Source organism: Nematolebias whitei, chromosome 16 (assembly GCF_014905685.2).
Source record: "Nematolebias whitei isolate Nwh7 chromosome 16, NemWhi1, whole genome shotgun sequence".
Classification (NCBI taxonomy): domain Eukaryota; kingdom Metazoa; phylum Chordata; class Actinopteri; order Cyprinodontiformes; family Rivulidae; genus Nematolebias; species Nematolebias whitei.
This window is the reverse complement of record NC_056513.1, coordinates 42,734,585-42,756,399: the sequence shown is the minus strand read 5'-3', so window position 1 is coordinate 42,756,399 and position 21,815 is coordinate 42,734,585. Positions and strand designations below refer to the sequence as shown.

General features: G+C 43.8%; 1 protein-coding gene across 1 annotated transcript; it reads right to left on the bottom strand.

Moving 5' to 3' along the window:
* Window positions 1–9,963: 9,963 nt before the first annotated feature.
* taf5l (TAF5-like RNA polymerase II, p300/CBP-associated factor (PCAF)-associated factor) lies at window positions 9,964–21,553 on the bottom strand. Its single transcript, XM_037690624.1, has 5 exons — window positions 21,446–21,553; window positions 20,951–21,092; window positions 20,769–20,873; window positions 16,081–16,841; window positions 9,964–11,321 (listed from the first exon to the last, which is right to left on the bottom strand). Exons 2-5 carry the CDS (start codon window positions 21,087–21,089, stop codon window positions 10,524–10,526), a joined length of 1,803 nt encoding a protein of 600 aa, XP_037546552.1. The 5' UTR covers window positions 21,090–21,092; window positions 21,446–21,553; the 3' UTR covers window positions 9,964–10,523.
* Between the last annotated feature and the right edge of the window lie 262 nt (window positions 21,554–21,815).

The following is a 21,815-nucleotide window of genomic DNA, read 5'->3' as shown; positions in this document are numbered from 1 at the left end:
AACAAACACCAAACAGTATGATAGAGATCTAAGATATACGCTAAACACTAATAATGTAAAGCAATACCGCATAACAACAGCAGCCCGAATTTATGCAACCAGTTCGACCTATGCAAAAATAAAAGTGTACGTAAGTAGGAAATAAAAACACTTTTTATAATAAAGTGTTGTATATGTGTGTATATGCATATGTATTGTAACGGACTGTAAATTATTTAAAAATGAATTTCCAAACTGTGCAGATTGTTTATATACGTTTGTCTGTGTTTGGTTGTAAATGTACTGTTTTTATTTCATTGTATTTGTAGTTTTCAATGAGTTTTTTTTGTACCTCACGGGATGCCATAGCTTATAAGGGCCAGCCTTGTAAAAGCTGACAGCAGTCGGTGCACTAATGAATGGATGAACAACAACTGTCAGTAGGACTCAATGTTTGGTGTAAAGGAAACTAAGACCAACTATGCTTTGCATTCCCCCGGTGAAGGCAGCGAGGTACGTTTTGTTTGTATGTAAGTGTTTGCATTATGAGCACATGTTTTATATCTAAATGTTTTAGTTTTCACAGTGATCACGGTGATCCTGATGGAAGAGAAAATAAAGAACCTGTAAAACCACCCGTCGAGACTGCGCTGAATCTTGTTGAAACCTGGAGGCTGCTACAGTGAAAACTCGACGCTTCTGTGACGGCTGTAATCTGACGGTGAGAAGTTTGGTGGGACATCAGCCAGGGCTTGGTGCTGCTGCGGAGTGGACGCCACATGAGCAGCTGTCCTTGCACTGGATCCAAGTTTGTGTTTTCAGAAACTGAATCCGACAGAAAACCGACGCGGTGAGAGACTGACTGATGAAACGGAACGGAAATAACTTGGACATGACGTCATCCGAGTGTTGGTTAGAAGTTTATAAAATTAAATGAGTTGGAAGTCTAGTTACAATCATATACTTGGCATAATTTAAAATGTATCTGGTTTAAAAAATAAAGGGGTTAATAGTAAAATGGGTTTTGTGTTGAGTTTATAATTTGAATGTAGGTTTAATTTCACTGTAAGATTTAAGTCACTGATGAGTCAAAACGTCACTGCCATGTGAAAAAGAACCTTCTGATGATGTGCGCACTGAAGAAAGTCCAGAGAAGCACAAGAATTGGTTTTGGGTGCTCGCACTAGAAAGTTGACAGAAAAGGGAAAACGCTGGGAAGTAGAGTCTGAGAAACGGATGAAGGCATTTCTTAAATCTTGTTCATCCTGGAAGCAAACAGCGAGAGAAGCCTGGAGAGAATGAAAGGGTTTTGTTTTCAGGAGGCACTGCATGAGATGAATCAGGAAGTTCAATATAGCCTTGACAGAGTGAGGCAGAACTATGAGCCTCTTCAACGTAACTCTTTAAATACTCCAGATATTGTGCAGGAACTAGATGCTTGTACTATATTGACAAATGAAATGTCTGATCTTGTGTAAGCGTTTAGAAGATGGTACTGTTAAAGATAAATTTAACCCTGAAGTTGAAAAAGAGAGTGCAAACCATCTTAAATGGAGATGAATATCAATCTATTTTTGGAGGAGCCTCTACTGAAGCGTCAAGTACAGGTAGTTCATCGGTTACCAGCTCCAAGGTTTCCCAAGGGCGGGTAATGGTAGAAGCTGATCTTGCAGCCAAAAGGATACAAATTAAATCCATGTCGGAGACTGAAGCTCAACGTGCTAAGCTCAGTAAGCTAGAACGTGAATGGAAACTTCATGAGTCTTGGGTTATGGCAGAAATGAAGCAGAAGGAAGCCGAGGTGCTACAGAAGCTTGATGAGGAGAAGAACAAGTTAAAGATGATGCAGACGGACATGGAAGTTAAAATGGCTGCAGCTCGGGTTGATGTTTATAGCAGACTTGAAGATGGTGTACAAGATGAACCTGAAAATGTTGATTTAAACCCGAATGTCAAATCAGTGCAGACGTTCGAACCTTTAAGGAAGTCGGATGCAGGGGCTGCATCTTTACCACGTCCAGTATGAGAGTTCTGGAGTGAACTTGGCTGAAGCCGTAGCAAGCTCATTAAGTTGAAGTCGCCTTCCAGTTCCTGAACCTGCTATATTTTCAGGTGACCCTTTGAAGTTTGTAGATTTTAAAATATCATTTACAACTTTAATTGATTCAAATCTATCTCTGTTGGGGAGAAACCGTTGTATTTGAAAAGTTATCTTTCTGGAGAAGCCCGGAAGGCTGTGGAGGGGTTCTTTTACAGAAGTTCTGAGAAGGTTCATATGAAGGTGCCTGGTCAGTTCTGCAGGAGAGATATGGAAATCCATTTGTAATCCAGAAAGCCTTTAGGGATAAACTAATGTTATGGCCAAAAATTGTACCAAATGATCCGTTGTCCCTCCGAGGTTTTGCAGACTTTTTGAAAAGTTGTGAGGAGGCTATGCCTCAAGTTAAGGGACTGTCCATTTTAAAATACTGTGAAAAAAATCACAAAATGTTGAAGAAATTACCAGACTGGGTTGTACGCAAATGGAGTAGAGTTGTGGTTGAGGTACTTGATGCCTGTGGAGAGTATCCATCCTTTGAACGTTTTGCTAGATTTATACAAAAGGAAGCATAGTGTGTAATCCCATTGCTTCTCCATCTTTGTTAAAGTCTAGAACTTCTGCAAAGGACCTGCCTAGAAGAGCAAAGACTCAATACCAGTACTGAGTCCAAGAAATTAGAAAAAACTCATGTTTTGAAATCAAGGCTGCCTTGTTTGGTTTGTAAGGACGTTTCACACAGTGTCGCTAAAGGTCCTACCTTTGCAGTTAAACCGATGGAAGACAAAAGATCATTTATACTTCAGAACCATCTTTGTTTTGGATGTTTAAAACAGGGACATGTACTAAAAGATTGTAAAACACGGCATATCTGTGGAGTGTGTAGTTTGCATCATCCAACCTGTTTGCACAAGCAGAAAGATCCAAGGATGTTTGTCAGCACTGTTCCATCTCTGCAGGGGAAGAATCACCTCAGGTTCTCATAGGGTTTTGTCTCATGCACTCACACGAAACATTTCTGCCACATCAAGTATTGTTCCGGTCTTTTTGTCTTCTGTGAAAGATCCTGTACATAAGCACTTCTTGATACACGGAGTGACTCCTCGTTTGTCTTGGAAGATCTTGTGAAAGGTCTGACTGTTGTTACCAAACCAGTGCAGTTAAAGCTCAGCACAATGATTTCTGTTGATACTCCTGTTTCTAGCCAAAATGTGTATGACTTAGAAGTTCTGAGTTTTTTCTCTGATAATTATGTACAGTTACGGCAAGCATACACGTGTGATTTCATTCCTGTTGAAACATCTTGCATACCAAGTGAAACTACAGCATTACTGTGGCCTCATCTTAAACATCTGGCTGGGAAAATGCCCGCTTTGCAAGACTGAAGTAGGTTTGCTCATTGGTTTTAACTGCCCTTCTGCTTTGGATCCCTTAGAAGTTGTTGTTGGTGGTGGGGAAAATGAACCTTTTGCTCAGAAAACTGTTCTTGGAGTATTATCGGGGCAGCCAATCCTCATCTGGATCGGCATGGTAACCAAAGATTTGTACATAGAGTGATGGTGAAAGAGATGCCAGCTCCATTAACTTCTGATGTTTTGGAGTTGGATTTCAGTGAAAGAAATCTAGAAGGAAAATGTGTATCTCAAGACGATGTTCATTTTATACAACTTTTGAGTGAAAACATTGAACAAAAGGATGATGGCCATTTGGAGATGCCCCTTCCATTTAAAGGACCATGCCCTCCTATGTTGCCAGATAATAAAAAGGCTGGTTCATTTACAGCATTTGAAGAGGAGGCTAAAATCAAATAGTCAGTTCTATAATCAGTATAGAACATTTTTGGAGTCCATCATTAGCTGTGGTGATGCTGAACTAGCTCCTAACTCCCTGACCCATGATGGCTGTGTATGGTACTTGCCTCATCATTGGGCGTTTCATCTGAAAAAACCAGACAAGTTAAGAGTGGTGTTTGATTGCTCAGCTAAACTTTGTGGTATCTCTTTGAATGATGCTCTGTTGACAGGTCCAGATTTGATTAACTCTTTGATTGGAATCCTTCTGTGTTTTAGAAAGGAAGCGGTTGCTATTATTTGTGACATTGAAAGGATGTTCCACCAGTTTTATGTTGCACCAAAGCATCGTTGCTATCTGAGGTTCCTATGGTGGGAGCAAGGAGACTTGGAGAGCGAGCCTAAAGAATATCAAATGAAGGTTCACCTTTTTGGTGCTGCCTCCTCTCAGGCTGTGCTAATTTTGGTCTGAATTATTTGGCACAACAACAGAGGTCAAGGTTTCCAGTTGCAGCAGCATTTGTGGAAAATATTTTTTATGTTGATGATGGGTTAATCAGTGTCCCTACAACTAAGGATGCTACCAAATTAATAACTGAAACACAAAAACTGTTCAAAGAAGGTGGCTTGAGACTCCACAAATTCAATTCTAATAAACGTGAAGTTCTAAGCTGTGTGGACCCATCTGAAAGGGCTAAAATCAATCAATCAATCAATCAACCTTTATTTATACAGGTAAATCCCATTGAGCCTCGAGGACTCATTTACAAGAGAGACCTGATTTCAACAAAGAAAGATGACAACAATGGACAACAGCAACAACAATAAGCAGTTATAAAAACTCATACTACAGGTTTTTTTTTTTTTTTTTTTTTTTTTTTTTTTAACAAATAGGATGGCTAAAAGGAAAAAGGTAACAAAACCAAAAAAACAGCTAGATTCCAAGACAAATGTATAAAACTAAAAACAGGAACATGTCAGCATTGGACCCTGCCAGGAGTCCAACAGATTCTTAAAGCCACTTAGAGAGGTCAAGGTCGAGAGCTTCAATTCTTTTTGTAAGATATTCCAGGAAACAGGAGCGGAGTAGGAGAAGGCCCTTTTGCCTAGTTCAGTCCTCACTGAGGGAACACTGCAGGTAATAATGTCCTGAGAGCGCACTCCGTAGCTGCACTCACGCAGAGACATGTAGGAGGAGATGTATGAAGGCAACAGACCAAGAAGTGATTTAAAGATGAAAATGTACCAGTGGGAGAGTCTGCGTGAAAAGTGTGGTCTCTGCTGATCTTGAGCCTGATTTGGCACCAACTGAACATACCCTGGGTATGCAATGGCATGTTGAAAGTGACTGTTTAGGTTTTCACACAGATCTAAGCAATAAACCTGATGCACGTCGCAGTATTTTGTCTGCAATAGCCTCTCTGTATGATCCGTTGAGACTTCTTTCACCATTCGTTTTGAATGGAAAACTTATCTTACAAGATCTGTGCCACAGAAGTATTGGGTGGGATGACCCTCTGCCTGAAGACTTGCCTGGATGGTGGGAGACGTGGAAGTCCGGTCTTCAGGTTGTGAAGGGGTTATTGATACCAAGATGTTATCACCCCCAAGGATTTGGGAAAATAATTAAAACAGAACTACACCACTTTTCAGATGTTAGTAGCATAGCATATGGTGCATGCTCCTATCTCAGATTTGAAAATGAGGAAGGTGAGATCCATTGTGTTTTGATCATGGCTAAAGCCAGAGTTGCTCCTTTGAAAATCACAACAATTCCCCGTCTTGAGCTCTCGGCTACAGAGGTTGCTGCTAGATTGAGTGTTTTGTTAAAATCAGAACTCAATATGAAGATAGACGCAGAGTTTTTCTGGACTGATTCACTAGTGGTGTTGTCATATATTAATGAGGCACGACGGTTTCATGTATTTGTGGCAAATCGAGTCCAGGTAATAAGAGATGACACAAGTCCAAGTCAATGGAATCACATTGACGCCACTAAAAATCCAGTGGATTATGTCAAGAGGACTTTGTGCCTCTGAGATTTTGACAACTAACTGGCTAACGGGTCCTGAATTTTTGTGGAAGAAAGAGGAACAGGGAATTTAAATCATGCCCTCGTCTGTTAGTTGGTGACCTAGAGGTTAAAATTGTTCAGACATTTGTGACGACAACAAATGACACTATAGATTTTCTGGAGCGTTTCACTAGATTTTCATCTTGGTCAAGGCTGATTAAAGTAGTGGCTAGAATTAAAAGACTTGGATGCCAGAATAAATGTGATTCAAATGTGGTGAGTGTTAAAGAACGCGAGGATGCTGTTAAATCAGTGGTGAGACTTGTACAAAAACATACTTTTTTATATGTATGTATGCCGCGACAGGCACCGACAACCTTGTGGCTGCAGCTCTGGTAAGCCGTCTCGACAATAGAGGCATGGAACATGGCCCACTCGGACTCGATGTCCCCCACCTCCCCCGGAACATATTCGACGTTCTCCCGGAGGTGGGAGTTAAAGCTCCGTCTCACAGGAGACTGCGAGACGTTCACAGCAGACCCTCACAATACGTTTGGGTCTGCCAGGTCTGACTGGCATCCTCCCCCACCATTGGAGCCTACTCACCACCAGGTAATGATCAGTTGACAGCTCCGCCCCTCTCTTCACCTGAGTGTCCAAGACATGTGGCCGCAGATCAGATGAGACGACGACAAAGTCGATCATTGAACTGCGGCCTAAGGTGTCCTTGTGCCAAGAGCACATGTGGACACCCTTATGCTTGAACATGGTGTTCGTGATGGACAATCTATGACGAGCACAGAAGTCCAACAAAAGAGCACTGCTCGGGTTCAGATCAGGGGGGCCGTTCCTCCCAACCACACCCCTCCAGGTCTCACTGTCATTGCCCATGTGAGCATTGAAGTCCCCCAGCAGATCAAGGGAGTCCCCAGGAGGTGCACTTTCCAGTACCCCCTCCAAGGACTCCGAAAAGGGTGGATAATCTGAGCTGCTGTTTGGTGCATAAGCACAAACGACAGTCAGAACCCGTCCCCCCACACGTAGGCGAAGGGAGGCTACCCTCTCATTCACCGGGGTGAACCCAAACACACGGGCACCAAGTTGGGGGGTTAGGGTAAGTCTGCCCACTCCTGCTCGGCGCCTCTCACCAGGGGCAACTCCAGAGTGGAAGAGTGTCCAGCCCCTCTCAAGGAAACTGGTTCCAGAGCCTGAGCCATGCGTAGAGGTGAGTCCGACTATTTCTATCTGGAACCTCTCAGCCTCACACACCAGCTCAGGCTCCTTCCCCACCAGTGAGGTGACATTCCACGTCCCAATAGCCAGCTTCTGTAGCCGAGGATCAGACCGCCAGGGTCCCCGCCCTCGGCCACCACCCATCCCACATTGCACCCGACCCCTTTGGCCCCTCCCACAGGTGGTGAGCCCATGGAAAGGGGGACCCACGTCTCCTCTTCGGGCTGTGCCCGGCCGAGCTCCATGAGTAAAAGCCCGGCCACCAGGCGCTCGCCCACATGCCCCACCTCCAGGCCTGGCTCCAGAGTGGGGTTCCAGTGACCCACGTCCGGGCGAGGGAACATCAAGTCCATTTGTTTTTCTCATCATAGGGGTCTTTGGGCTGCACTTTGTCTGGTCCCTCACCTAGGACCTGTCTGCCTTGGGTGACCCTACTAGGGGCATAAAGCCCCTGACAGCATAGCTCCTAGGATCATTGGGACACTCAAACCCCTCCACCACGGTAAGGTGGCAGCCCAGGGAGGAGCAACTTACCAGTTTAGTGTTTTATTGACATGTACAAAACATAAAAACATGCATGTTGCTGTATGTTCCTCCTCCAGGAGGAGACTGACATAGTTCTAAGTCAAAGCCTACAATTAGAAATTCAAAACGGTTGAAACTGAAAACAATGAGAACTGTGGGTGATTTTATGTCTTTTAATGAAAATGACTACATGCAGCTGATCAAAGTGGGCTACAGAATAAATACCAGATCAACAACACTCAACAAGGAATGATGGAGACCAGTGGAGTTTCTGACTTTTTAAACAAACTGGAACAGATTTGTAGACATACTTATTATAATTATAATAATAATATAATAATAATAATAACTTATAATAGTATTTTGAACTGGATTCTAAGGTGAACCGGTAACCTGTGCAGTGAGGACAAAACTGGAGTAATGTGCTCTCTTTTGCCTGTACTGGTTAAAAATCGGGCTGCTGCATTCTGGACCAGTTGTAGTCGTGCAATGGAGGTCTGACTGATACCAAACAGGAGTGAATTGCAGTAATCAAGCCTAGATGTAATGAATGCAGGTTATTTTTGGACAATATGGGCTTCAGTTTAGACAGCCACCTCAGTTGGAAGAAGCATGATTTAACAATCATGTTTACATGATTGTTAAGCTTCAGGGAAGGGTCCATTATCACGCCCAGATTAGTGACTCTTTGTTTTTCTGACAGGGTTAGAGCGGAGAGGTCGATGCAGTGGTTTGTGATCGTGTTATTGGGAGGGAACAACATGACTTCAGACTTCTTTTCATTGAAACTTAAGAAGTTTAAAGCCATCCCGTCCCTGATGTCAGCCAGGCAGTCGAGCAGCAGTTGAATAGAGCATGTACCATTGTGTCTTAGGGGAAGTAAATTTGACAGTCATCAGCGTAGAAGTGAAAGGGCATGTTGTTTCCGGAAAATAGCACCAAGTGGCAGCAGGTATAAAGAGAATAGGAGGGGACCCAGGATGGATCCCTGCAGAACCCCCCCATTTAAGCTCTGCCACGGCATAACTAAAATCCTTGATGGAGACACAAAAGGATCTGTCAGTGAGGTAAGATCTGAACCAATTGAGGGCTGACCCTGTGACGCCCACCCACTGCTCCAACCTAGCAATGAGGATCTCATGGTCGATGGTGTCAAAGGCGGCTGTGAGGTCCAACAGGACAAGCAGCACAGAATCACCGGTATCTGTGGATCTGAAGATGTTGTTAAAGACCTTCAGCAGGGCAGTTTCAGTGCTGTGGAGAGGTTTAAAGCCAGATTGGAAAAGCTCTAAGATGGCGTGATCCTCCAGGAAGCACTTCAACTGGGACTCGATTATTTTCTCCAGTACTTTAGAAACAAATGGGAGTTTGGAGACAGGCCGGTAGTTGGAAACGACTGAGGGGTCAAGGTTTGATTTTTTTTCAGGAGAGGCTGGACGGCAGCATGTTTAAAGGATTTTGGCACCATGCCAGTGTATAAACTGCTATTTGGTAAAGATGCTCCCATGGCGCCTCCCTGGGGAGGTGCTTCAGGTATATTTAACTGGGAGGAGACCCTGGACACGCTGAAGAGACTACCAGTATGTCTCTTGTTTGGCCTTGGACTTCTCCCAGAAGAGCTGGAGGAGGTGGCTGTGGAAAGAGATGTCTGGTCCTCCCTGCTCCAGCTGCTGCCCCCGAGACCCGACGTCAGAACAAGATGGATTTAATTGTTTCATCAGGCTGCAACCTAACAAAACTGTGAAGGAAGTTTGAATTCTTTTTTGAATCCACTGCATCATTTGTCATTTAGAAGAATTACAAAGCATTTACTGAAAAGCTGCAGTTTATTGAAAATCAATTCATGAACATTTATTCATCAACCTTTTCTTAAAGAACAATCTGGTTGTTCGTGTATAAGAAACAGAACTATTTAAAAAATACAGCCTAGTTATAATTTAATGTGTGAAAAATACAAAACTGGATTCTTAGAAACCCTAAAGCTCCTCTCTCTCTCTCTCTCTCTCTCTCTCTCTCTCTCTCTCTCTCTCTCTCGTGCAACAGGAAGCAGACTTCAGCACGTTCTACTCGAGGTTCTCTGCTCCTGGAAGAACGATTTCATTATATGTTCTAATGTTCACGTCTCCATCTGCTTCTCGTTGTAAAAACTTATTTTTACAACGGAGCAGGTGGCCCTTTAGTTTACTGCACACTGTGGAACTGGTGTGTCTCAGTGCAGGGACATGAAATGAGAAATGTATTAGCACACAGAAAAAGGAAACACACCGAGTCTGGTAATGTTTGTCCACGAGTCCATAACGTAAATGTATTCTTACAATCGGTTCAGACAAAACCTCTGAACTTGGGCTTCTAGGAACAACAAATGGATTCTTTAAATCAGAAAATGGATCCAACAATGATACATTTATTTATTGACTCTGTTCTGTTCTCAAAGATTTGACCTTGACACAAATGAAAACAAAAGTTTTTTAACTGTGCACTTTGGAAGTCAGCGTAAGAAACAGAGAGTCATCGAAAAATAAAGTTCTGCTGATGGAACGAATAACTCGAGCTAAATAAATAAACTTGTTCGTACAGTAAGAACTCCTCTGTCTGTATGGAGTTACTCTGCAGGGTTCAGATTACCTAAATAATACTTTACATTTGACTCCAGTTAAGAGGGACATGTGCTGGAACATAAAGCAGGAAGCACCACCGTGTTTACATGAGCACAACAGTGCACCTCTTCCAGAACAAGAGGAACGAGGGTTTTTCAAATGAACACAAGATCTGGTGACACTTCATGTATAAATGAAAATCTTGTTCAGTTTCTAAAGAGAAACAGTTTAAGTTCAGAATACAACCTTGTCACTTTTATCGGTGTCGTAAACCAAGTCGGACTCTGACACCTGGACATGTGGTGACAACAGCCGCGCTCCTTCTGACCGACACCCGGCTGTTGCGGCTACAGTTCTGTCTTCTCCTGAGCCGTCCCCGTCACCAGCAGCAGGTTGCAGGCCATGAACTGGACGTTATGAACGTTGCTGGTGTTCCCGGTGTACAGTCCCACCAACTCGCTGGACGAGCCGTCAGAGGGTGTCCCACCATGGGAGCTGCGGATGTCCCACACCCGTACAGAGTTGTCCATAGAGGAGGACGCCACCAAGCTGCTGTCTGGACTGAAGGACAGGCTGGTGACGCTGTCTGTGTGTCCTCGTAAGTCTTTGAAAAGAGTCCCCGACGCCAGGTCCCACAGCTTCACACGCTGGTCCTCCCCAGCTGAAGCCAGGTACTTGCCATTGGGGGAGAACGTGAGTGACATCACCGGGCCACGGTGGCCGGTGAAGAGGCGAACCGACGCCCCCTGCTGGGTGCTCCACAGACGAACAGTCTTGTCTGTGGAGCCCGTGGCCAGGTAGTTGGAGTTTGGGTGGAATTTGATGCAGTCAACGTCGGAGAGGTGCCCCGAGTACAGCCGCAGTGGAAAGGTGCGAGAGAACGTCCACAGGCGGGCGGTGCGGTCTTGTGAGCTGCTGGCAAAATACAAACTGCAGGGGCTGACGTCCACGTCCCACACCGGGTAGGCGTGGCCCTGGTACAGCGCCGTGTTGGTGAAACTGCCCAGGTCCCAGTAGCGAATGGTTGCGTCCTCAGAGCAGGACAGCAGCCCAGAGCTGTCCGTCAGGAAGGTGGTACGGTACACTGGACCACTGTGACCTCGTAGAGTTTTTATCTCACTGCCGCAGCCGTCCTCCTCCTCCGTCTGGGAAAAATATTCACAAGAGACATGTGAGCTGAGGATTTGTTCACTGCCATGACAGTTTGCTCAGGACGGCTAAAGGAAACAAAAATGACAATAACTCGGTAAACTTTACAAATAAAGCTCAGATTTGATTTGGTTGGAGCCACGAGCACCGACACAGACTCAGGCGTGACCTCTTGTGATGCACGAGCCTGTGCACAATAATATTTTCACAATTTAACAATAAAATGCTTTAATTTAATCACTTTCAACATAAATATGATCCGTCTAAAACTCTGGAAAGAAAGATGGTGGGCTTATGCATTTCATGTCATGTCTTCAGTTGCACATTTAGTTAAAGGTAAAACAAAGATTATTTTGTATTGCATAAGAAAATTGTGATGAAATTCATGGATGTGTAACTCAGCAAAACTAAACTAAAAATAATTTTCATACTTTGGCTCCGAAGCAGCTTGACTGAACTGCACAGCTGACTGCCGGAGTTATTTACAGAAACTGAACAACCATCTCGTATTACTGTCAACAACTAAACAAACAACTAGAACTACTTCATGCATTAAGTTTTGTACAGTCAGACATAATTTGTTCTGTTTCAGTCTGTCAAGAACCTCTACAGCTTCATGTCTCGTGTTGTGTACCACTATTCATGTATATTTTTGTCGTCTTTACAGAGACAGCACGTGCACTTTGTTGTATCGTGTACGAGAACAGTTTAAAGTCTATTATGACCATCCATCCATCCATCCATCCATCCATCCATCCATCCATCCATCCATCCATTTTCTTCCGCTTATCCGGGGTCGGGTCGTGGGGGTAGCAGCTTAAGTAGGGAGGCCCAGACTTCCCTCTCCCCAGCCACTTGGTCCAGCTCCTCCGGGGGAATCCCGAGGCGTTCCCAGGCCAGCCGAGAAACATAGTCCCTCCAGCTTGTCCCGGGTCTTCCTCTAGGCCTCCTTCCGGTGGGACGTGTCCAGAACATATTATGACCATTTTTGTTGTAAAACAGGGAAAGAGATTTCTTCTTCTTCTTCTTTCAGCTGCTCCCTTCTTCAGGGTCACCACAGCGAAGTCGCACGGAGACTTAGTGATTGTTTTTACACAGGATGTCCTTCCTGACACGACCACAAACCACCAAACTACCACAGCCCTCTGTGTGGAGCAGAGAGCTGCATCTAGGGCGCCAGGGGGCGCAGATGGTGGGGGTTAAGGACCTTGCTCAAGGGCACAAAGTGGGGCAAAGGGTGGAGGCAGGTGTGGGTGCTTCACCTTTCCCACCCACATTTTTTTAATGTTGGTCTGGGAGGTCGAACCAGTGACCTTCCAATCGCAGACTCGCCTTCTCTAACCTCTGCAGCACCACCTCAGTAAAGAGTACTACTCTTCAAACTTTTCCCCATTTCAATTCTGTTACACAAAAGTTTTTTAGTTTGCCATTTGTACGATCGCAGCGAGTTGTTCTTTCAGCTGCTCCTTCCTGTACAGGTCACCGCAGCAGGAGAACTCACATGAAACACGGCAATTGTTTTATTCCAAACTTCCTTCCTGACAACCTGGACTCGAACCTCAGGCTTACAAGATCACAACACTGACCACTTAGCTGCTGCTACAACCCTTATTATTGCAGGGAGGAAATTATCTCATCATAAATTAGAAGAAAGTACGCCTAAATATTTTTTTCTGATTGCTCAGACACGCAGGGAGATATTTAATATTCTGCCAAAGAAAAGATGGCTGCAAACTTACTCCAAACACTAAACTAATTTATGTATCTAGAAGATCTCCTGGTGTCACTGGTTTAGCTATAATTAACAAATGTATTTAGGAAGTTGACCAACAACTGTGGAAGTGGTCTCCAGCTACAAGTACTTGGGTGTGCACCTGAACAACAACCTCAGCTGGAGCAACAACACCACCAGCCTGATGAAGAAAGCTCATCAGAGACTCTACTTCCTCAGACGGCTGAGACGAGCTGGTCTGGGAAGCTCAGTCCTCACCTCCTTCTACAGGTGTGCAGTGGAGAGCATCCTGTGCTCCAGCATCAACGTGTGGCATGGAGGCTGCACAGCTGCAGAAAGAAAAGTTTTGCAGAGAGTGGTGAAGGCTGCACAGAAATCTGTTGGAGTCAGCCTCCCCACCATCACAGACATCTACACCTCCAGATGCAGGAAGAGGGCCACCTGCATCATGAAGGACCCCACCCACCCAGCACACACACTTTTTGCCCCACTCCCCTCAGGAAGGAGGTTGAGGAGCATTAAGTGTAGAACCACTAGACTGAGGAACAACTTCTACCCTGAGGCTGTTAGACTCATGAATCTCTAACCAGAATAATCACTGTGAAAAACCATATCATGTTGCTGCTGATCTGTTTCATGTTGCTGCTGATCTGTTTCATGCTGCTGCTGCTGATCTGTTTCATGTTGCTGCTGATCTGTTTCATGCTGCTGCTGATCCGTTTCATGTTGCTGTGTTCATTCGTTCTCATCTGCTCACACAGACTCATATTCGTGCTGCTGTTCGACGTAATGTTTTATGTTATGAGTGCTTAGTGTATATTTGGTTGATGTTTTTCTTAATTCATATCTTAGATGTTATTACTGTTTTTCTTTTACATTTTATTGTTGGTTGTAACTGGGACCCTGTGAACATAATCTTGTTCCACCACATGTTCCACATGTGGTGGAACGACAATAAAGAAACTATGACTCTGAAATGACACTACATTGATAAGATGCTACAAAACTCCTTAAAATATTTTTTGACAAAGTTAGATTCACTGATCATGTAATAGTTATTATTTATTAGTCATCTTCACAAAACACTTCCAGCTGTGTCTGAGACACCTTCATCCGGTCTCAGTCAGATTTCATTAGAGGGATCAAGTGGGGATCGGGAATTATGTTAAACTGCTGTTGTTGTGCTCCGAGACTGACAATGCACTTTATATATTATTTTTAAGTGTTGATGTTAAATTAAGGGTTGTTAAAATACAGGTGCTGGTCATAAAATTAGAATATCATGAAAAAGTTGATTAATTTCAGTAATTCCATTCAAAAAAGTGAAACTTGTATATTATATTCATTCATTACACACAGACATATTTCAAATGTTTATTTCTTTTAATGTTGATGATTATAACTGACAACTAATGAAAACCCCAAATTCAGTTTCTCATAAAATTAGAATATTGTGAAAAGGTTGAATATTGAAGACACCTGGTGCCACACTCTGATCAGCTGATTAACTCAAAACACCTGCAAAGGCCTTTAAATGGTCTCAGTCTAGTTCTGTAGCTACACAATCATGGGGAAGACTGCTGACTTGACACTTGTCCAAAAGACGACCATTGACACCTTGCACAAGGACAGCAAGACACAAAAGGTCATTGCTAAAGAGGCTGGCTGTTCACAGAGCTCTGTGTCCAAGCACATTAACAGAGAGACGAAGGGAAGGAAACGATGTGGTAGAAAAAAAGTGTACAAGCAATAGGGATAACCACTCCATGGAGAGGATGGTGAAACAAAACCCATTCCAAAATGTGGAGGAGATTCACAAAAGAGTGGACTGCAGCTGGAGTCAGTGCTTCAAGAACCACCACGCACAGACGTATGCAAGACATGGGGTTCAGCTGTTGCATTCCTTGTGTCAAGCCACTCTTGAACAAGAGACGTGTCAGAAGCGTCTCGTCCTGGGACTGCTGCTGGGTGGTCCAAAGTTATGTTCTTTGATGAAGTAAATTTTGCATTTCCTTTGTAAATCAAGGTCCCAGAGTCTGGAGGAAGAGGAGAAGCACAGGATCCATGTTGCTTGAGGTCCAGTGTCAAGTTTCCACAGTCAGTGAGGGTTTTAGAGACTTCATGCTTCCTGCTGCTGACCAACTTTATGGAGATGCAGATTTCATTTTCCAACAGAACTTGACACCTGCACAAGTTTTTTCAGTTGGCCAACATTTCTAAAAATACTTTTTTTTTTGGTCTTAAGTAATTTTCTAATTTTCTGAGATACTGAATTTGGGGTTTTCATTAGTTGTCGGTTATAATCATCCACATTAAAAGAAATAAACATTTAAAGTATATCAGTCTGTGTGTAATGAATAAATATAATATACAAGTTTCACTTTTTGAATGGAATTACTGAAATCAACTTTTTCAAGAAATTCTTATTTTATTCAGTTCAGTTTATTTATAAAACGCCAAATCACAACAAAGTTGTCTCAGGGCACTTTTAAAAAGAAGTTTAAAAACTTTTAAACTCCCTTTAACAGGAAGAACCCTCCAGCAGAACCAGGCTCAGGACAAGCGGCCGTCTGCTTTTATGACCAACACCTGTATGTTCAGTTAGATTAATCAACTATTTTAATATTTTGTTAAATAAAAAATATTGACAAAACAGAAATACAAATTGGTGTCAACAATTACAACTTTATGTAAATGTGTTCATATTAAATCAACCCTTAGAAGAACTTGTACACTTACAAATAAAACAAAAAGGAGCATTCTTGTTTTAAAAAACTAAAATCTGCAGTGAGCCGATTCCAACTGTTGCTTCTGCTGCATCTTAATTTTCCTACTTGGCAACTGATTAAGTATGCACAGGCACAGCCAAGTGCAGGTTCTGAAGTGGACAGTTCGGTATCGGTCAATTAAAATGTATGCAGCAGATAGTCTTTATCTGGAAATACCAGCATCAAGGTGTATTGCTACTTCCAGATCAGGTGTTTTAAAGGGAAAAGAAGAAAACCATACGGTTGACTACTCACCTCCTCCGTCAGTATATCACATGCCAGGTGGATGTGCGACACATCAGCCTGGTGGGATTTGGCCTTCAGTTTTCGAGCTCTGAGGCTCCACAGCTTCACTGTAGAGCTGTCAAAGCCTGCAGCCAACAGCCGGCTGTCAGGCGAGACCTCAGCCGTGTTCAGCGTCTGCTCCGTGTGATGGAAGGCATAAAAACAGACTGTGGTGAGCGAGGGCGGGCCCTCTCGGACTTTCTTAATGCAATCCTGAAGTGCATCGAGGGCAGCCTCGCTCTGCGGGATCCCTGCAGGGACCTCCATCCCCTCCCCACCCTCTGCTCCATCCACACCTGCCCAGGAGGATGTGGAATTTGGGGCTGTTGTGGACCCAGCAGTGGCTCCATACAGTTGGTAATCTGTACGTTTGGAAGCAGTGACCTCCACCTGCACGTGTGTGCCGAGAACCCTGCAGAGGGTGCTGTTGTCCTCACTCTGCAGGTACCGCAGCAGGTAGCTATAGGTCGGCTCGGTCAGATGAACCACGTACTTGTGCTCAAGGAACGCTCTCAGCTTGGCATTGGCTGCAACATCCTGTGCAGTGAGAACATGGCGGAGCTGCTCCACAACAGCTCGCTGTTCACTGTCCTGAAGGAAGGCGTCATGAAAACGACTGTAAAAACTATCCACGGCTCCCTTCAGGCAGCAGCGCACCATGTCCAGGTGAAGGTAGACAAAGATTGGATAGAGGAGGCTGCTCACCTCCTGGGCCCAGGATAACTCCGTTTCTGTTGATGAGAGAAAAATAATGTCAAAACTAAATCAATTAATCACATGATAAATAAAAATTAAAGTAGTCTTGTCGAAGCTCCAAAAGTCACGGTTGAAACCCGTGCCTTCGTCGAAAAAGTTGTTTTTCTCTGCAAAAGAAGCTGAGAACTTGTTTACTGATTTTTATTAAAAGATTTGTGTGAAAAATGCTAAAGAGCTCAAACCACACAGAGCGTCCGCCATTTTGAGAATCAAAAAACAGGAACGAGACAGCCCATGTCACGTCAAGGGGCCTCCCTCCCATTTTTCTTTAAGATACACGCTGCTCGCTCCCTCACCATTCATCCTTTGGTTTAAAGTCTTATACTGCCATTCAGTGGTCAAAACAGGTACTACACACAAATTTACCAACATTTCTTCTTAAATTTGACAATAATTACTAATTATTAGGGGTGTAACGGTACACTAAAATCATATTTCGGTTTGTTTAAATTTCAAGGAGGGCTCGTTTCGGTTAATTCACGGTAAAAAAAAAAAGGCCAAAATAAAGACTTATAAAATGTTTATTTAGAAAATATGCCGAGTAAACAATACATTTGTATAAAAATAAATAAAAAAATTCCCTGAAGAGGAAAACTCAGCTATCTTCATTGACATCCTCAGACTGCAAACACAAAGAGGTTAAAAAAAATCGAGTTAATAAGATTATAATTTTAAATTAAAAAAGTTAATTAAATCATAATAATACCTCTTCTTGCACGGTCATCGTTTCTGTTATGAGGTGGTTGAATATTCTCTCTCGTTTATCATCATCAGGGCAGGGCTTTAATCTGGGTTCGGGCTTGTTGACGGATCAGTTTTAGCTTTTTCATAAAGTACAACTTTTTGGCTGAAGTGTTGACGTGATGGGATGTCGTAGCGGAGCTCAAGAACTTTAATCATATGCTTAAAGCCGGTGCATCAACAACATTCGGACGTAGATCCAGAGATTAAAAACTCCTACAGCTTGTGTTATTGCTCTGGACCGATCTGAATGACCTGATAAAGGTTGTTTAAATGCAGCTATCGCTCTTTGCATCACGCTACGTTCACGTTCAGACGATGATGTTTCCAGTGCGTTAACGAGTTAGACGTGTCGTCTGCAGCAGATCCAATCTCTGTGAAACAACGTCGACTCACAGCTTTGGATTTGTTCACGTGCCTTTTCCCATTGTTGAGTTTTAACAAGAAAGCCACAATGTTTCCAAACAGGAGACCACAACGAGATGAAAGGGTCTTCAAGCTCTTGTTCGTTGCCTGCTGGGCTGATAATGCTACTCGTGCTGCAAGATAATAGCACCGTGCTGAAACACGCTTAGGAACTTTAGTTCCGCGGTGCATAATCTTTCGTTAATAAAATTTAATGAGTGAAAAAATAACCAAACAGCACACATGTAGACCGAACCAAACACGGACGTACCGAAACGGTTCAATACACCCACATGTACCGTTACACCACTAGGTTTAAGCATTAACTTTCAACTTAACCATAAAATGTAATTACGACAAAAAATGGAGGATTTACCTGCAGTTACCTTCGTACAGACAAACATGTGGTACTTCCTGTACAGCTGTTGTAATCAGCTGATCATGAGGTCGGCTGCAGGGTTTTATCATCTTTTACATTTTTCTAGACTCCGTTTAGGTTTTGGAAATGGAATAAACTGTATTCCACTCTCTAAATGCTCAGGTAACACGTGTCTGAACTACGGTACATGCTCTCCACTGACAACGTTTGTCAAATTTCATACAATATTATCCGTCCATCATCTTTTACCCGCTTCTTCCATTTTGGGTCACGGGGGTCGCCGGTGCCCATGTCCAGCCATCACTGTGCGAGGGGTGGGGGACACCCTGGACACCCTGCAAGTCCATCACAGGGCCACATAGAGACAAACGAGACAAACAACCATTCACTCTCTCACTCACACCTAGGGACAATTTAGAGTTACCAATCAGCCTAACATGCATGTTTTTGGTCTGTGGGAGGAAACCGGAGTGCCCGGAGAAAACCCATGCATGCACGGAGAGAACATGCAAACTCCATCCAGAAAGGCCCCTGGACCGGGATTTGAACCAGGGACCTGCTCGCCGAGAGGCAGCAGCTCTACCAGTTGCACCACCGTGCTGCCAACAATATTATCGTTTATCACAATAATTTCTGAGACAATTAATCGCCCAGCAAAGTGTGTTGTCGTGACAGGCGTATGTCAGAACAACCCACAGTAATCTTCACCTGAGACGTGCCGGAGCAGCTACAAGTACGAGGGAAAACATTCTCCTTACAAGCAGTCCTGTGGTTTTACATTATCAGATGATAAATATGACCTTTTTTAATTTTTTTAAATTATTTAAATCTAACCTCATGTTTAAAAAACAACAAATTATATCAACAAAAAACGAAGCCAAAATGAAAAACTGCGTAATTTTTTTTTTTTAAATCCTCCCCCGACCCAGCAGCGTGTAGAACCTCCTTCAGCATCAATAACTCTCAGCAGAGGTTTCCTGAGATTTTATCAGACTCTCACATTACTGTTTAGGAATTCTGGCCCGTTATTTTTTAATGTTGCTTCACTTCAATAAGGTTTGCAGACGAGTTGCTCTCGTAAGGTCCCATCACAGCATTTCAGCCTGGTTTAGGTCTGGACTTGGTGCAGCCTTGCTGCTTGCAAGGGTCAAAGGTCATTTCCACACTATTTGATCTCCATGTCACAATAAGATTTAAGACAGCTGCCAGTCTTCCTACCAATGGTTGTCACGGTAAATTACCCTGAGGTCAGACTGTGCAGTGCTCAGATGTAAAACCAGTAGCTCCCTCTCCAACTCTACAGGTCCCAGTTAGCAGTTGGTCATGGAAGAACAATAAAACGGCTGGACAACCCTGGCTTGTTTGGAAGTTGTAGGAGAAAACCTGTTCTTTCTAAAAACATCACAGCAGAATGATTTAAGTTTGTAAAGTTTTACCTGAAAGATCCACAAAACATTTGGAACAAAGTCCTTCGGACAGACAAGACCAGCGTAGAGATGTGCACCCTGCAATGTTTTTACTTTGTTTGGATGTTTTATGTTTATTTTATTCTTGGGCTATTTCACCGGGGGAATGCAAAGCATGGATTTGTCTTTGTTGCATCAAACGTTCGAGTCCTGCTGACAGTTATTTCTCATCCATTAATTAGTGCACTGATTGCTGCCAGCTTTAATAAGGATGGCCCTTATTGGCTATGGCATCCTGTGAGGTACAAAATAAACAAAACTCGTTGAAAACTACAAATACCATGAACTCAAAACACAATATTTATGAACAACCAAAACAAACAACACAATTTGGAAATTAATTTAAAACAATTTACACGTCATTATAAATAATTTACAGTCCGTTACACCTAAATACTGACACACTTAAGGGGTGGAATAATATTTTTCGTGTTATTTGACACTTTATCGGTTGCTTCAAGCGTTCCGGCTCCGAACAGAATCACGATATCTAAATGTGATTCATCTACCTGGGATATGAATGGGAACAGAACAAGTGCTCGGACAGTTAATCCAAACCGTTACCACGATGAGTCGAAGACGCTCATCTTTTGCAATATGACCTTACGGTCAACATATCTGGTGAAGCAGGGAAACTTACTCAGGGTGGGTCCAGTAACTGTTTTCACATCAAGTTTCCCATCTTACCCTCCAAGTGTCACCAACAAACCAAAACCCCTAGAAACGTGCACACCTGCTCTGAATTAAGCACGGGGCTGTGCACACTTTCACCATCAACTCACTGGCGCATCTGAACTTTGGCATATGCCACTTTTTGGTGTGTGCACACTTTGTACATGAGGCCCCAGGTCATTTTTTATCATTCCTTCTTATGTAAAACAGTAAACATGACGGTGGTTTGGATGTTGTACCTGAGAGAAAGGAGCGCAGCCTGGAGTACTGGGTCTCATATTGCTGTGGGTCGGACTGGCAGGGAGCAGCAGAGACGATGTTGGTACAGCCCGACTCCACCTGTGCTGCTTATACAGAGAGCAGGAACACGTGAATATCACTGGCTGGCTGTGGGGTTCATGGTCATTCACAGGGGGCCCACCTGTCAAGCTGGCAGCCATCTCTTCAGCCGACTGGGAGAGCCTGACCCCCTTCAGGGAGCCCTCGGTGTCCACGTACTGCCTCCTCTTCAGGTACTGAGCCACAGCATGTTGGATCTGCTCAGCGCGAACCCGTTTCATGACCTGATGAATGCAAACCACATCCTGTCACACATGGTTCGGGTGGGACAGGGAGCCAAGACTTCATGAGCCTGCCTCCATCTGCCAAGTGCAGAAACATCTCTCTGGTTCTCTGGACTGTTACTGGGGTCTTTCACCAGACTGTGACGCAGCGTGGAAAAACTTCTCAGACACCCATGCTGTCGATGTGAACACCAACTCCTTTATAGGCCTGAACACACCGAGGCCACAGTAAAGCTGTCAAGTTTCGACATGAATGGAGGGTGGTCTGCGCCGAGCTAAAGCTAACTTTAGCCCGGAGGCTCGGAATGTCAGCAGGATTTATGAAACTCCCCCCGGATGAAATCCTTACTCACTGCATGTCGTGTTGGACGTCCCAGCCGTCAGATGGTGTTGTTAAACTGGTCGAGTTGCACCCAGTCACTAGCTAAACGTCTGCTCTTCGTTGCCGCTCCATCACATTCTTCTTCGTGGGTTGTTGCTGGTGAAGCAGCTCCGAGTGTTTCCTGCCGCCTGCTGGCCGGGAGGAGCAGCCGCTCCACCGCCAGAACTAAAGACAGGCAAGCGGCTCAAAATATACTCATCCTAACATATATATTATTGATACGATGTCGTTCAAAAAAACGTTCAACACAAAAACAACTGGACTTTATTTGTAACAGAAGACGTTTCTCTCCTCATCCGAGGAGATTTCTCAATTCAAAGAGCAGAGAGTGAGAGATACAG

Excerpts from the sequence above, each read along its gene's own strand:
- taf5l (XM_037690624.1), bottom strand. The coding sequence starts at position 21,089 with ATGAAACGGGTTCGCGCTGAGCAGATCCAACATGCTGTGGCTCAGTAC. Across the intron at positions 16,842-20,768 it reads GCTGCGCTCCTTTCTCTCAG|AAACGGAGTTATCCTGGGCC; the intron begins GTACAACATCCA and ends TCTCATCAACAG. Across the intron at positions 11,322-16,080 it reads GTGATATACTGACGGAGGAG|ACGGAGGAGGAGGACGGCTG; the intron begins GTGAGTAGTCAA and ends TATTTTTCCCAG.